Below are 16,448 nucleotides of genomic sequence, written 5' to 3' on the forward strand. Positions count from 1 at the left end.
TAAATAAGCCCAAACATCAAATTCCTATACATGTTGTTTCTATCCCTTATTTTAGCCCCAGTAACCATCATCTTAGATCTGATAGTGGTTTAAGATATGCAGATAAGTATTTTTGTGCATTTTGGAAACCCAACAGGAAGCACAGTGTCATGTATTTTAGGGAGCAAGTGAAGAGCTTTGTTAGCTGAGTATTACTGGCATAACACAGACATCTTGAGTCTCTTGGTTTTTAAAGCTCAGATTATTGTTTGCAGTTTTCCATAGACCTGATTCATGCCCAGTGGCTTTGAAAAAATGTAGTTGTATCAAATGGATGTCAGCAGTACAAGCCATGTCCTGCTGTTTTGTTAGCCCCTCAGCATCCTGAGGTGCAGACTTGTGGGATAGGGCAGGAATGGGCAAACTGTGGATATTGGTACCACTGCCTGCCGTGGGAAGTTAAAAATTAAAAAATAGCAACCTGTATTAGGTTTACAGTAAAGCTCCTATAAATTGAGAAGCTTTCTCAACAAAGTGGACCCCCATGATGCTTGGCTGGCAGGTCTGTCTAGAAGAGCATCACCATGGAAAAGGGCTGCCAGCAAGATGGAACAACAAAGCAGATCATCAGCTCCTCCAACCAAATGGCCTGAGGACCGAGAGTACAGGCACAGGTTTTGGCACTTACCCCACAGTGACTTCCCTCTCAACAAACCTTTTCTCAGGGCAAAATCTGGTAGAAGGATCCCAAGCAGAGCTGCAACCTCCCTCCCATTGCAAGATTTGCTATAGGAGGGAAGGAGCAAGCCTTCAGCCATTATAGTTCTATTTTACTGCCCTGTTAAATGTGATGCCATACTGCTATTTTTAATTTAATTCTTTTGTGAGAGTGGAGGCGATAAAACAAATTGTTTCTATGCTTCATTCACACACCTAATGGGAGAACAGTGCAAGGGAGCTGCAAACTGTAATCTGCATGAGGAACAGCAAGAATTTCCAAGTGCATGTGCTTGGAGTATGCTGAAAAGCTGTCATTTGCTAATGAATCCACTTTTCATCCCCATTTCTGGTTGTATCCAAGTATAATTTTTACAACAGCACCTTGCATCCTGAACCCTTTCAGGTTCATTTGTGCTGTCCTGCGGTTTTCATTGTAAGCCAAAGAACACCTGACTATAAGGTGTGTATATACATGACCTTGTAAAAGGCTTTTTGCTGTTTCAGCAGAGGCAGGAGAGACCACAGGTGAGAGCAAAGATCCTTATCAGGGACTAGAAAAAGAGACCAGGGGTTGGGCAAATTGTGCCCACAGCCATCCAGATAGAAAGCTAAAGGATTAAAGAGCCCCACAAGCAGAGAGCCAAAGAGCTCGAGCTGCAGGGCCACAGGGAGTGATGAACAGTGTGAGAAAGATTTAATAAACCAAGAAGAGGATTGATGGATTTTATTTCCCTCCAGATTTTTGCATTGAGAGTAGAAGGCTGTCTGGGTAATGTGAGACTCTCTCTGCTCCAGGAACAGGAGAAACTACCAAAAGGCATAAAGGGTAGACTATTGATGAACCTTCTGTTAGGTAGGCAGTGAAAGGAATTACATATGCTTGTTGTGGATGCCTGATACTCCAGATCGTGTGCACGTGGTATCAGTGAGCCATGTGGGTGCATGCCTTTTGGTGCTTCCTTCATCACACCACTGCTGTTCAAAAGGGGAAACTAAGGCAAGAGATGGGTGATCTCTTAATGTAAATACACCTTTCTGCATATTCTACTGATGTTTGTTCAGGTAGCTGCTTCATAATTAGTTCTGCCAGCTCTCGGTTTCCATATGTCTAAGGGAATGACAGTATATTCTCAGATTTACTTCTATTTATACTAATTAAATACTAGTAAACCTGTCTACCTGAAGAACAAATGATAAATCATTTTTTCCTCAGTTCTATGTTGGACTTCTCTAGATTCCTAGTTATTAAAGCTCCTTTATTTTTTATGTTCTTCTGTCTTACAAACAGTTATGTAAGTTTATAGTCCTGCATAATTTAGCTATGCACTTCTTGCATTGAACTCAAAGAGAGGAAATCATGACAAATTATGTAGGAGGAGGATTTCCAGTTATTCAAGGCTTGAAGTGATGAAATTATATGGAGATTTATATTTTTATTAAGCAAAATCATGGTGTCTCCGGAACATCTCCATTGCATATGAACTGGAGAAAAATGATTATCAAGGTCATGTACCTGAATTTCTTTTAAAGAATGATGATACACTGTTGGAAAATAACATTTAGCACCATAGCTCTTACAAAGGAAAAACCTACAGTAGCAGTAGCAAGTAGCAAGATAATTCCTGGCAATGTGGAAGGTCCCCAAAGTAGACTCTGTAGTCCACTGCCAGTGTAGAGAAAATGTCTGGGATATCATCCTTAATTTGGAGCAAGATAATTGCTAGTTCTGTGGGGTGGTCATTATTTGTAAGTATGCTTGGTGGGTGCAGGCTGGGCTCTGTCCTTGCTGTACCACCCGTGCTCACCAGCTGCCTTGTTTTATGATTCTGAAGGCAGAAGGTGTATCAGTCCATGGATTACAACCCAGGTTTTGCAATCAGCAAGTGGTGTACGCTGAATGATTTGTCTTCCATTTTACAGTGTCCTGCCATTCCAGCTGAGCAGGCAGAGGACTCCTTCCAGAGCTGCAGGTAAAGAGCTTGTGGTCTATTACCTACGTAGTGCAACTGCAAATAGAGTTGCTTTTCCTCTAAGTATATGGATCAATTTAGGGAGGGCTCATGTGGTCTGCCATGCCACAGAAAGTCAGGGATAAAGCTAGCAAAGAAAGAGTGATCAGGCACTGAGATAGTAGAGGGTTATATGCCCACCTACCTTGTGCCACCGAGGCTTCCAGCTGGCTCTGCCAAAGAGAGAGTAGTTTTGTGCTTGGCAACACGTCTGAAGGTAGAACACAGAGTAGGTTTTGTAGGTCTGGCTGTAAGGTAGAACTTAAGCAGTTTTATCTGCTCAGTTGTGTCTCTGAAACAGTGATGTCATGGAAATTTGGCAGAGGGGATTGTCATGCCAAGTACCATGTGTTCTCATTGTCCTTCATGCTAAGGAGTTGTCAGGCTTTTGGAGGAGAGTTATATCTTATCCTACAAAGTTGTATGGATGGTGCTGTAGAAATTAAGTACTTTTAATATACTGTAGCCAGGAAGAGCTTGGCATCCTCACCTGTGAGGGTCAAACTACCCCATAATGCAAGGCAAGTTGTCCCTGCGTGGCTTTGAGAGAGCAACAGTGTTGGTTTTGCTTTGGATAGGCAAAAGTACAAATCGGAAATGTGGGTAAATGTCTTTAAATACAGGGTGCATTCTAATACCCCATCACATTTGCCTCCTTCATGCCTTTGTAGTCTTACTTCAGTCTCTCCCAGTAGCTCAGTTCCATTCCCAGAGGCCTGAAGTGAATAAATCCAAACATGCTCTATTTAGACTTCTACGCCATGGCCAGCACACATGATATGGCATTTCAGAGACTGAGGGAAGTGAGCTACATTTGCTCATGGAAAAAAGAGCTGCAGCAATATAGTGACGTAAGGTTTACCCTGCAGGTTCACCTCGGGTTACAACCGGATCTAATTCAGCATGCTCTTGTCAGTACAGCTTAGTTCAGCTAAACCAAGAAAATACAGTTCAGTTCTGCATACAGCTAACTCCCACATAAAGCATCAAAACATTTCCAATCTAATTTTTTTATTGCAGGCTTTTTTTTTCCCCCCCTTCATTTGAAGAGCTGTTGGGCCTGAATAACATTGGTTTATTTATCTGTCTGGTACCAAATGAAAGTAATTTTATGAATTTGATTGAAGGACCGTTTCAAGGTAGATGGGAAAATCACACATTTAAAGAATATGTTCCTACACATCAGATGCTAATGAGGTCACCGAAGAGAACATTGTTTTTTGGGGCCTCTGCTCATCCCCAGAGTGCCTTTTCTCACTGGGAAAAGGTCCTGCCATGCAGTATTAATCTAGAGCGTGTTTTGAAATAGCTCTTTCAGCTAGTGAAGTGCCAAACTGCTTTCTTTGTTTTCTTCTTAGTAGACTGAGAAAAAAATGGCATAAATTTCACAGCAGTGAGGGGTTTTTTTATATCTGAAATAACTTTACAGTTTGGCTCTTACATCTGCATAGTTGCAAGTTTAATCAGCCAGAATACCCTGCAACTCCTAGAACTGCAAATGCGCCCGGTGCAGTGGCAGACCCAAAGTCAAGTTTGTGTTGAACACATCAAGCAGCTCCAAGAAGTGAAATATAGTGTATCTTGACCCAGATCTAGACCAAAGTGGTTTTATACACCAAACCAAGTAGAGTTGATGTATGCTTGCTGCCTTCATCTTCAAGTGCTGCTAGCTACTGGCAGTCAGAGCAAAAAATGGTTTAGAACACAAAGCTTTATGGTGTACTCACAATGCTGTAATCTTTTTCCTTAAACAAGCGTTTCAGACGGAAATCTCTTGACTGAACCAAACATTGGTGTGTTGGATCTGGTCCAGTACATTGTTCCTGACAGGGCTCAGGAACTGGCCAGCTGACAGTTATGGAATAATGTGATAAGAGGGGGATTTTCTTAATCCTTGGGGATTCCCCTTAAGGGGGATATCTTAATCCCTGACACTTAATCACTGTTTGTGTCAGGAAGTGTAAATGTTTGTCTTCTGTTGCTTAAAAAAAGCAAGGTTCATTAAGGATTATATTCTTTCTTTTTAAAACAGATGAGTTTCTAATGGGAACATGCAGGTATTCATTAACAATCTAATGAATATTGGTTTTAATAGTCCCTTCTGGTCCCAATTATATTATGCTGCAGACAGTGCCACAGGGTAAACTTACATTTTAAGTTTGAAAAGGTAGAACAGAATTTTCCTTAATCTCTTTTAAATTTGCCTGTCAGTTTTAAACTCCCTGTTAAACTTGTCTTTCATATCTCTTAATTATTTTTTCTTCTGGCGTCCATGTATTCTTTTTCTTTCATTTTGAGAAAATAAAAATCTTTGATTTCCCTTATTTTAGTATTAATAATTTTTTATACAGCTGTCTTGCATTGCTCTCATTTGACACCTTGCCAAAGAGACATCAGTCTTTCTTCGTACAACTGATTTTCTGAGGCTCAGAGTGATTTATGTTCGTGGGGTCTGAACCCTTTCTGTGGCTGCTCTTTTTGCAGCACTGGCTGCCTGCAAGCATTGCTGATGCCAGATTTACAGCTCTTTTTCTTTTTTGTTGTTTGCTTAGGTGGAGAGAGTTTCCACCCCCCCTTGAATTTCGAGCGATTTGCTTGACATTGCCAGTGTCACCAGAAGTGGTATGAGCCGAGTTCAAACAGGTGGTACCGTCGGGCTGCTGTCACAGGGGATGAGATCATACATTCATTCTGTCTCCGTGATGGATTTGTCTAACTCTCTCCAACTCGAGCTGACTTTGATCCCATATAATGAAAAGCCTTAAAATAGAAAGTGGAAGGGAACAGAGAGGAGCTTTAATTATTTACTGGCTGGGTTGAATCCATACCTTTTGTAAAGACACTTCTTTTGTTGTTTTTTGGTCTATTCAGTTTTCATTAAGCCAAATTTAAATCTTTATGCTCAGCATTGGTTCAGATTCTGGGGCTGATTAAAGAGGCTTTTGAAGGAAAGTGCATTTTTCTTTCAACTCAGTTATTTTTCCCATTCATTAAATGGAATAAAAATGTTACTTGAACAGTTTTCAATATTCAGTCACAGTAGTACTAGGAGGTCAAAGGTACTCAACATTTTAGTTGCTCTGAGCACCTAGAAACATGACACCCACCTTAAAACCACTGAAGGCTATGCAGACAAAGCAGATGAGAAGTGGCAGGGAGGAAGTAAATGTGTGAATTCCTAAATTGACAAAACAAACCTGTGGCATAGCTGAGACCTGAGTCAGGTCTTCTACTGCTGCTAGCCTAGTGTTTAACAACAAGCCCTGCCACATTCACCTCTTGGGTAATGCCTGAGCAGCATGGGCACAGTGTGGTCGTCTCCTGCCTGCATTTCAGAGTGGCATTCCCGGTTACAAATGTGGGCCTTGCCACCCTGAGCATTTTGCTAGTGTATGTGTCTTTGCCCTTCTCTGGAAACAGCAGAGATGTCATCTCCTTCTTTGAGCAGGAGGTGTTAGTGCAGGGGCATGAGTACAGCTCCTTTGGGAGCATCTTGCCGTGGCAGGTTGTGCAGGAAGAGGCTGGGTGCCATCCCAAGCCCATCTCCTTCTCTGGAGGCTGGATGGTGCTTCCTGAGGGCATGAGGGCAGAGGAGAGGCTTTAGGTGCACCACTTCCTTGCATCATTACACTGGGAACAAGCAACAACCTTGCACTTACCTCTGTAGTCTTAAGCAAAAAGCTTGCTTGATTTATTTTGGAAGCTACTGTCTTCATGGTGTGCATGTCTGTAAAATCTGCATGCTTGAGTTGAGGCTCAAGGAACCCCAGTGCCTATCAATATCACTGCATCCACAGCTCCCTCACAAGAACAGACAGTAATGTGAAAGATAGTGATGGTTCAGAGAAATGTCCTTGCTTTATCCTCACTCTCTGTGCCTGTGGATACGTTAGCAGACTACTGTACATAGGGGAAAACATGCCTTTAATAGTTCTGTCTCAGCTGCTGTTAATTTGATTTCCCTCAGGTAGTCAGTGTTGTCACAAAGTCCTGGAGCAAGACTTTTTGTAGCAAGAAGTACAAATAATTTACACTGGAATGTCTGAGGCTCTTGGATAAAGCATGCACTTCTCTGAACAAGGCAAAAAACCCCTATAATTTCTTTTATTTGGGGATAAATATGATGAATTCAGTGAGATGGAAGGAGGTGCTATAAAAAGGAGCAGCTTTGTGGCATCTGACAGCAAGTCGGTTATGACCAGACCTGTGCTTGGTCTCTGTGCCACACTTTGTATATTTGTGGCTGTTCATCATGAAACCTAACAGGACAACATCAAAATAATCTGCAGTTATTACTGGCTTACTACAGATAAAATATTTTTCAATATCTCAGTTTTCCCTTGGAAGTTGTTTAGGTTCTGTTTTCAGCTCCAGTCTAGCTTCTTCTTGTCATATAACTTAGGCAAGTTGGAATTAGGTATGTTGTGTCAGACCTGTGGTCAAACTGCATTTGTTTGCATTTATGAAAATCTGGAGTGCTGCCTTTGAAAAGAATGGGCTTCATTCTGCCCCAAATTGCCATGTCCCATTCTTTTGCTGGAGTCATTCATTTAAGGGTGGAATTTTTCAGCAGGGCTCACCCAGTGCTGCAGCATTCCAGTACTACTGTAGTATTGCATGGCTCATATAGCTTTGCAAAAGCTAAAATTAAAGAATTTAGAGCAGAATTGGGTCATGAATTTGCCTAAGTGCATTTGAAAATGCCATGCTAATTATTCATAACTGTAAAATTATTGAATGGATTTCTTCCAAATTTGCTCTATTTCATAGATTCTATTGACATTTAAATATAATTCATTTTATCACCGTGCTATATCATAAAGTCCAGTATCCCGTATTTTCATTAGCTGGTAGATGTTCTGTAATATAGAAGGAAATAATACTTGGGGCATGGAGAAAAAAAGTGAGTGAAGAACACTGCCTTTCTGGAACTCACTGATTAATTTTTTTAGTCTCATATTGCTATTAGGAAGAGATTTTTCGTTTTGTTTCTGGTACAAGTTGTGTAAAGTTCCTGAGATTCTCCAGAAGATTTAAGATGAGTTCATGGCTGAATTTTCAAAGATTTAACCTTGCATTCCAGCCTTTCATCACCTCTTTTATTACAGAAAGTGTCCACTTTTCCTGAAGGTGCTGATTCTTCTCATCATTCCTCCCTATTCTGATGAGTGTGCACCTTCTCAGAGAAAAAGTGCTTGAGAGACATTTCTTCCTTTGAAATGGTTTCTACTCTAGCTTGGATTTCCATAAATTAGTGCTAAGAGGAGAGTGTGGAGTAACTGAAATATTGCTATGAAGATTGCAGAAAGTGCACTGTAATGTTTGAACATCTGAAAATACATATTTTCCTTGGGGTACAAGTTTTCCTTGTGTTCAAATAAATGCTTTCATAAGAGCTGCTAATGTCTTCCATAGGTGGTATTCAGTTCTGCCAAATTCTCAGCCCTCAGAAATAAGTGTACAGAGTGGGATTATTGACTGCAAGTTGTGTTCAGGTGGTTTTTAGTTAGAGAAAAACATTCTGTACAACAGTCAGACTGTTAATTACCACATGATTAATTGACTTCATTACCATAAGCCACTTCTCCCCTTTCCTTTCTGCTTTTTGTTTTTTCTCTTTTGGCTCCCTGTTGTTTATATGTGGCATGGCATGGATGTGTGACTCGGGGTGGGGTGTTTCCTCCCCTTTGCTGGGGGGTGTTGCTGTGTGCGTTCCTAACGAAGGATTTGGCCGCTGCCCTGCCAAGGGAGCTTCCTGGGCCTTTCTCTGCGGCCGATCCGGACACCCATCCATCTCCTGAATGAGATCATGATCTAAATCCATGTCACAAAGAGAGAGGATCGTGCCAAGGAGAGGCTTTATTCCCCTGCATCGTTCTGGAAGCGCAGGTGAAAGCCCGGCAGGTACAAAGAGATTTGCTATGCCGGACACACAGCGGTCCGCGCCACGCCATCTCCTGAGGGTGCTGGTGGTTTCTGCCTCCTCATCATCAGCGACTTCATCTTTTCCCAAGCCTGCGCTACCTGCAGACCGCGCTCAAAGCTGCCATCCCTTATCCCAGCTTTTCACGCCGACATTTGGGATTTCTCCACAGGATGGGTACAGCAGAGGGAGCAGTAGGACAAGCTTCTCCCAGGCTGTCTCACCCTGCGTGCTCCCGCCGCAGCGCAGACCCTCGGGCTGATCAGACCTCCTCTTCTGTCCGTGTACCCCCAGCAGCACCGGGACCCCCGAGCCTGAGGGATCCGTGCTGCCTCGGGGCCAGGACAGAGAGGGAAGGGGAGGGCTGTGTGGCAGGGACACCTCCCCCAGCCCTGCAGGGCACTGATGCATTTCAGAGAGCAAGCCGGGCGCTCCTGGCTTTTACATAACTGATCTGATGGGATTCCTGGTGTTGGCCTATATATTAATGCTCCAGCTCTCATTAGCAATTTCTGAGACTTCCAGGCCTCCTTCTCTGTTCTTGCTGTGTATTTTTTTTTCTTTATGGAGAAAAGTATTTTCCTTCCTTTTTCAAGTTTTTCATCTGGAGGGTGAAGTAAAGTGAGTTTTATTTTAAAGCAGGAGGGTTTTTCTGGTGGTATGTGGGACGAATGAAAGCGGATTGTTCCTACCTTTGGCTCAACTGAACAGAGAATCTGTTTCATAGATTATTCTCTTCCAGTTCTGAAAAAAGTGCGTGTGTCACTCCAGCCAGAGTCATGTCTGCATGCATGCACTCTTCAGGCAATGGCTGAATTTACACAAAAAGCTTGTGGTTGTCTCTCCAGGCAAATATAAAGACAGTGTTTGTGGCATTTTTGTAAAATAACTTAATGGAAACAATTTTCAGTGCAGAATTTAGCACTGCAATGAAACCAAGGTGCTGGAGTGAGACAAGCTAACAGAGCCATTTCCATAACGAAAATATCAATATATAATAATTTCAGGAATAAGGACTTTGTTTTCAGGTGAACATTGTGATGAGACAAGTTTTGGTGTTGTGATCTTTACTTTGTCACAAACATTTCACTTTTCTTCTTCAAGAACAGGCTGCAATGAGCTCTCTTAATTAGCACTATTCGCTACCTTTTGTGTACTTGGTTAGAGCAGACATGAAGCCTTTAAAGCAGTAGAGGATTCTTATCATCGAGAAGACAAAGAGCATCTCCTGCTGGAGCAAAGACTGTGTCATGAATCTTTGTAGCTGGCATGTGGGCTGTTTGTTTATTTTATTTTCAGAGTTTGGCTTTTTAAGGGAACGCAATCATGCTATGTTTGTTTGTCTAACACTCCTGGCCACAGCCAGTAGTTTTGAACTCACTCGACACTTTCTGCTAAATTAAACACCTAGGAAGAAATCTCAGCTATAGTGATTCTCCTTGACTCTCCTGAAGTGGAATCCAAGATACCAACCTAAAAAAGAACAGGACATGCAACGTTCCTCTCCTAAAGCAGCTCCCATGTGTGCTGGCTGCTCAGTCTGAGCACACACAGCTCTGAATCAGCTGCACAACCTGCTTGCTGCTTTTTCCCCAGGTAGGGAGAAAATACAAAAGGGGGAGTGGAAGGGAGTGGGAATACTGATAACTGAGGGCAGTATCTAGAAGAAGAACAACCATGAAGGCCTGGGAAAATTAAAAGTATAATTGTGAAGGTGGCCTTACAGTTTGGCTGCATGAAGCTGGAAACGGAGATAGGCAGCACTTCTGTCCTGACGGGCAGGAGTGGTCATGAGAGTTTAGAGGAAACAGGGATTACTGTTGCTGGAAGCAATAAATAGCAGAGGATCATAAATCCTGAGGTAGACAATCTTCATTAGGTGCACTGCTCACCAAGCAACTTAAATGAACTATAGCTGTCACTTCAAACCTTGAAAGTTCAGCATTTTCAGGTAGAGGACCAATAATAGATGATATTAGAAAGCCTGAAAGCAGCCTTTTTATTTATCCAGGAGCACTCAGTTCCAGAAAGACTTTTCCAGGCCTCAGCACTTTGTGGGCCTAGATTTACCTGGTTTTTTTTTCTTTTTAGAAAAATATTTTTCAGTCTGGTACAATTATCCATTTACCTACAAAACTTCATTTTTTTAAAAGTTACTCTTCATTTCATTATATCTCAGATCTTAATTTTGTTGATCAATTTGGGCACCTAACAAAAAGAGCAGTCTTTTTCCTATATTTAGGGTAAAGGTAAATGGAAGCAGAATTGTTCTGGTTCTCCCCCTAGGTAGTTTTCAATTGAGCTTGAAAATTGATCTGGTAAAGGCAAGAGTACAGAGTTTTTCATAAGTTGCTTAATTCTTCATAATTAATGTTTATACTTTGTTCTTGTGTACAAAAATAAAGCCAAAGTCTTTATATCCTGGCTCCTGTACACGTGACATGCTTATATATGATGATAAATACTGGTTTAATCCATCAGTTTGTCCCAAAAACTCTTACCAAAAGTATAAATACCACACATAGCAAAAAGAAAGACATGTTGAAAAGTAAATAATAGTTTTTTTCCTGTATTCAGTAAAATGGAATGACTGAAAATATGATTTGTTCCTGAAGCTTCAGTTTGTGACCATGGATGATAATCCCTTCTTTCCCTATGGCTTGAATCACAGAAACATAGAAACCAATAACAGAAAAGTGAGCACAGAAAATCTTCTGTTGCTGCAAAACTGGTCACAGAGTAGGTACTAAGGGCATTCCCCATTTACTTTATTAATGCTTACCAAGAATTCAAACAATTTGCATATGCTTTGCAAATAGCAGAGCTAACCCATCTGAACATTTCCAGTGGCTGAGCTTCCTGCCACTACCTGGTGAGCCTTGTGGAAATGGCAGGAGTGTTGCGGCCACAGCAGTCAGACTCCACACTGGGAGACAGGGCAGTGTTTTGCCCTGGGTGAGCCCATGTCCATCCCCTGGGTTTCCTTCCAGGGCAGGTGTACCCTGCTGTGCTGCAGGCTGCATGGTGCAGGGGCAGCAAGGAAGTGGGTGCTTGGGGGCTGCCACCAAGAGCCCCTGTCCCCACCTGCTGCAATAGCTGTCCCCCATCTCTTTAAGGTAGGCAGGAGAGAAGCAGCACATGGATCAACACTTGGCCAAAGCCCACTTATTGGACCATTTTGGAGAAGGCTGTTGCTGTACGCACGTAGCTGAGCAGGATTGGCTGGAGGTCGGCTGGGGCAGAGGGGTGTGCAGGTTGAGTAATACTGAATAAACAGTGCTGGATCCATTGTGACAGGCAGGAACTGCGTGCCTGTCAGTGCAATTACGGTCCCTACTCCCGAGCTCTTACTCTTGAACAAACCTGTGCTGAAATATCTGCAGAGGTTAACAAGATGATTCTAAAGAGGAAGAAATACTCCTGAGTAAGACCTGGAAGGATTGAGCCCGTAGGGTAGAAGATGTTGCTTGTCCCAGTAAGCCCAAATCTTAAGACTGCCAACACCAATGAATTCAAGACACTGACAGACAAGGGGAGACAAAGAGCAAATTCTGTGCACATTAAAAATAGCTAAACATGAAGGGACAGATCATGCCTCTGAGGCACTTGGCTAAATTGGGAATGACTAGGAAGTCACATGACTCCAAACATGTTACCTCTTTACACTTGTCACTGGTACCAAATTACTCTCCCTTCTCTGCCACTCCCTTCTCTGCTCCCATGCCAGCTTCAACTCAAGCTCCCACTCCTGCACAAGAACTTGCTATTGATATGTTTTCATATATCTCAAATCTAATGCCACAGAAGTCCCTGATCTGTTACACTTGATCTTATAAGCAACAGACCCTGCTGAGAGAGTGAGAATAGTATTCCCCCTCGCAGCTGTACACTTTGTGTTGCATGTTAGACACTGGTATTAACTGCACAGCTCTTCATCTGAGGAAACTGGACACCTCTCTTCTCCTTTGGCTTATGTGATACAGTTTTTGGGCATCTGACCTCTGACTGTCTCATTCATGGGATTGGGATTATGCTGTCCATGTTGACATCCAGGGTTTCCCAGAAACTTCCAGCCTCATTTTCCAAAGTTCCTCCTCATACTCTTAGGTTTTTAAATACCCTCTTAGGTTTTTAAATACCCTCTTAGGAGGCATGGGAAGCAAACAGTGTCCTTTTAGAGCATTCAAAACCAAATCTCTTTTCCCTCTGTATCTGCTAAGGGAAACACACAAGCTTAGATAAAAGTGTGGATGTGCTTCTGTGGATTTCCCCAGCCATTGTTTTCCCTAACACTTAAGCACTCTCTAGAGGTAGGTTGAAGTCCTATAAACAACTCAGTCCTAATCCTTCCTGTTCATTTCTGAATCACCACATTTGTCCATTGCACCTTCTTCCACGGGGAGCTTCTTTCTTCCTTCCTTGTTGCCCTAATTAGAAAGGAGCCCTCAGCCACAAAGGCACAAAGACTTTTCTTTGTTCTTTTGTCTCTCTGAGCATCTTAAGCACTGTGCTTTTTAAAACTTAATGCTAACAGTTGGTCTCTGCTTCTAGTGATTATCTGCCCCTCAAGGCTAACATTTTTACAAACAATTTGGAAAAAAAATTGCTTGATGTACGTACTGCACTGCATTATATGAAGCTGCACCATTTGAACGGGAATTCTCTGGCTCTGATTTTCTGTGCTCTGAGGGATTTACAAACCAGCAGTGTTAGAGGTGGTTCTGTCAGCAAGCAGTGCCAAACAAGGCAGCTTTCCTGCAGTTTGCTGCAGCTCCTCAACCTGAGTAATAGACACATGCCCTGAACGGTTGTATCAGGAATCCTGAGAAAAAGCAGTGAAATGACTTCTTCCCTGTCTGGCAGAAAGTGCATTGCATGTTTTTCTCTTGCTGCAGTTTTTAACACACTCTGGAAGGCAGATACTGAACACACTGGGGTCTGGCTTTGCTAATAGTAACAAATGTTAGTGATTCAAAATAAATCTTTCATCTCAGGAGTTGTCAGCTGATCTGTTATTTAATGTTTCTGTGATGCTAGCAAACACTTCCAGGCCCACAAACCTGAGCTCAGTCCAGGTTTCAGTCTGTGTGGACTGACCATGAAAATGACTGTGGAGTTACTGTTTTTCATCAAGCTTTATATGCTGTATGTGTTCTCAAACACATGTATTTATATTTATGTTATCAGGCAAGAGATGTGGAGGCTTTCCTGATGTGCACTACAATGCACCCTTCGGCTGATTTTTTTACCCCCCCTTGAGGCCTTTCCAAATTTGACCAGTTTCCTTCATTAGCCTGAAGTATGTGCTTGATCACTTTTACTGCTAAATCAGTCCAGCCTCTCAACACCGGCATTCTGAAATGTGTAATGCCTCATGAAATCGAGCATTGGCAAGGCGTTTTCAAACCGTGTTTTTAGCCAAGGGATTCTGGGCACAGCTTGGCCTTGCCCCCTCTGCCCCAGCCTGTGCTCTCTGCTTGCTTGGCTGCATCCTTACAACCCCCTCTTGGCAGCAGCTCAGACAAAGGCTGAAGACGCTGAGAAACCAGAGACATTTACCAGGTTATTCTGTTTGAATTGGCGTGACTGGCAATTGGTGTTTTCCTGTTGCAACTGAAAGTATTCAATAATTCATACATTTTACATAAAGTCTTGTGGATTGTTCTGTTCCCACCCATGTCTGAGATAAGGCAGACTTGATGGCAAGCAGCATTCAACTGAATATGCATTTGAGCATTAAAATCTGCTGCTTTTAAAGGCTGATCTTAAGAGTCAGGGGTTTGTGTCAACACTAGGGACTCCAGCAATCTCTGGTAGGGACACTGACTTTCTGAGTTACATGAAAGGACTTTTTTTTTCCCCACTTCAGTCACCTAGAATGCTGCCATGAATCTGTAATCTAGTCACTTCAGAGCCTAAACAACTTTGCAATGTATTGTTACTGTAAGGAGCCACGGACTGACTAAGAGTGGAAGTTTAGAAGCTTTGTGTTCGAGATGTGGTAAAAACTTTTTTATATATATATTTTTTATTTTGGGGTATTTGTTGTTGTTGCTGCTGTTTAAATGCCCTTCCTCCGTAAAGCTCCCTGTGCAGTCAGGAGCGCTGTAAGCTTCCATAGGAGTCTCTGCCGAACCTTCGCGCAGCAGCGGGTGCATTGCTGCCTTGCCCCAGCCCGTTGTGCCCGGGATGCCCTGCGGAAGATGCGCCCCGCGGGTCCCGCCGTGCGCCGCGGCTCGGTCGGTGGCGCTGGGGCTCAGGGACCTTGCCAGAGTGGGCACAAGCACGGAGTTCGGGCACCTCCCTCGATTTCCGAAGGCTCCCTGTGGCGCTGCTCGCCGGGCCGCTGGCCCCGGTGCCCGGCAGCGCGGCGGGCGGGCGGCTCCGTCAGACATGGGCGGGCAGCCCAGGCTGGAAGTTCGTGAAATCCTGCCAGCCAACCCCTGTGTGTGTGTGTATGTGTGCGTGAGTGTGTGTGCGAGTGAGGAGACGTGGGGATGGGGCAGATGGGGGCGGAGTGGCAGCTTAGGAGGATGGGAGGGAGAATGGGAGGGAGGGAGGTGGAGGAATAGAGGAGGAGAGGGGGCCGGCTGCCTGCGATTGGTAAAGCTCCACGAAGGCATCTGCCAGCAGGACTTCAGAGGAATGTGAAACCAAATCATTTAGAAGTTAAAGATAGACGCAGAATACACAGCATCTTGAGCCAAGGTTTAAATTAATCCCTCTCTGCCTGGCTTCTTGCAAAGCTCTGCTTGTCAGCTTGCCTCTGTCTCCTCTAGCAGCTGTAATATTCCCTAAAAAATAACATCATTCTGGATACTTGGGAATTACTAAGGTGGCCAAAGAGATCATGGTGCATACAGTAGGGTAAGTAGGAAGCTTGCCTCTGCATGCATTTGCTAGGGTGGTTCCTCTGGGCTTCCCTGCTGCCTTCAGAGCACTCTGGCCATTCCTCTAGGATGAGGTGGATACTTAAATAATGCTTATCCCGGGCGATTTAGCCTCCCGTTTTCCCCACATGGAGCATTTGAACTTTATTCCTCAGTGAAGTGTTAACTCACAAGGTTACTTTTTCTAGACATACCTAGGGAGTCTTGGGCTTTAATAATTTTGCCATTACAGTTTGGAGTACTGTTTTCCTAACACATAATTTTTGTTATATACCTTTGTTTTCATTAGTGGGACATGCTGTTTGAAATGGTGCTTATTATTACAAAGTTGAAAAGCAAGTTGTTTTCTGTGTTAGAGACGATGTAATCAATGCTTGCTTGCTTGTTTGGCCATGGTTTCACTTACAAACTATTTCCTCATGGGTGAATTTGATTGCAACACAGGGTTAATTAAATTTGACCTTATTTGTTTGTTCCCAAATAATGCTTTTACTTGGAGTTTGATTTTTTTGTTTGGTTAGGGTATTTTTGGAAAAAAAAATAAATTTGGCTCTCATTTTCTCTGAACAAAGTCCTTCTAGCACTAATATAAACATGTGTGCATTCCCCTGATAGTCCCCACTTAGTGAATTGGTGAGTAAAAGAAGGCAATTCAGGCTATCACGTTCTTTCTAGAACTTATCACAAATAATTTCAGTATCTAGGAGATACATTGCCTCATTGATCAATGTCTTTTTCAGGCAGCTTCTGAAACATTTTTGGTGAAGTTGTGATGTTCATGTACCCAAGAGGATTTTAAAATACAGAAACTCATTTGGAAGTTAGATGTAGTATTTGTTATATAACAAGAACTTGTAGTCTGAGGGTTTTATCTGAATCTGTGCTTTGAGTGTGTGTTGCCTAAATGCCAGCATGCTTTTACCATTT

The 16,448-nt window shown here is 42.9% G+C and overlaps 1 protein-coding gene across 3 annotated transcripts in view; it reads left to right on the forward strand.

Annotated features, from left to right (window-relative positions):
* The window catches only part of DTNA (dystrobrevin alpha), a 223,508-nt gene that overhangs the window by 27,203 nt on the left and 179,857 nt on the right, over window positions 1-16,448 (forward strand). For 2 of the 3 annotated variants that reach the window (XM_069004684.1, XM_069004683.1), the window contains exon 1: window positions 15,346-15,498. The exons of the other annotated variant lie outside the window; for it this stretch is intronic. Coding sequence is in view for 1 of the 2 variants with exons in the window: in XM_069004683.1 (XP_068860784.1) it covers window positions 15,482-15,498 (17 nt within the window). In the remaining variant the exon portion in view is untranslated. Of the gene's footprint in view, window positions 1-15,345; window positions 15,499-16,448 lie in introns of those variants that run through there. 3 annotated transcript variants of the gene reach the window in all.

The sequence above is a fragment of the Aphelocoma coerulescens genome, chromosome 2 (genome assembly GCF_041296385.1).
Source record: "Aphelocoma coerulescens isolate FSJ_1873_10779 chromosome 2, UR_Acoe_1.0, whole genome shotgun sequence".
NCBI lineage: Eukaryota > Metazoa > Chordata > Aves > Passeriformes > Corvidae > Aphelocoma > Aphelocoma coerulescens.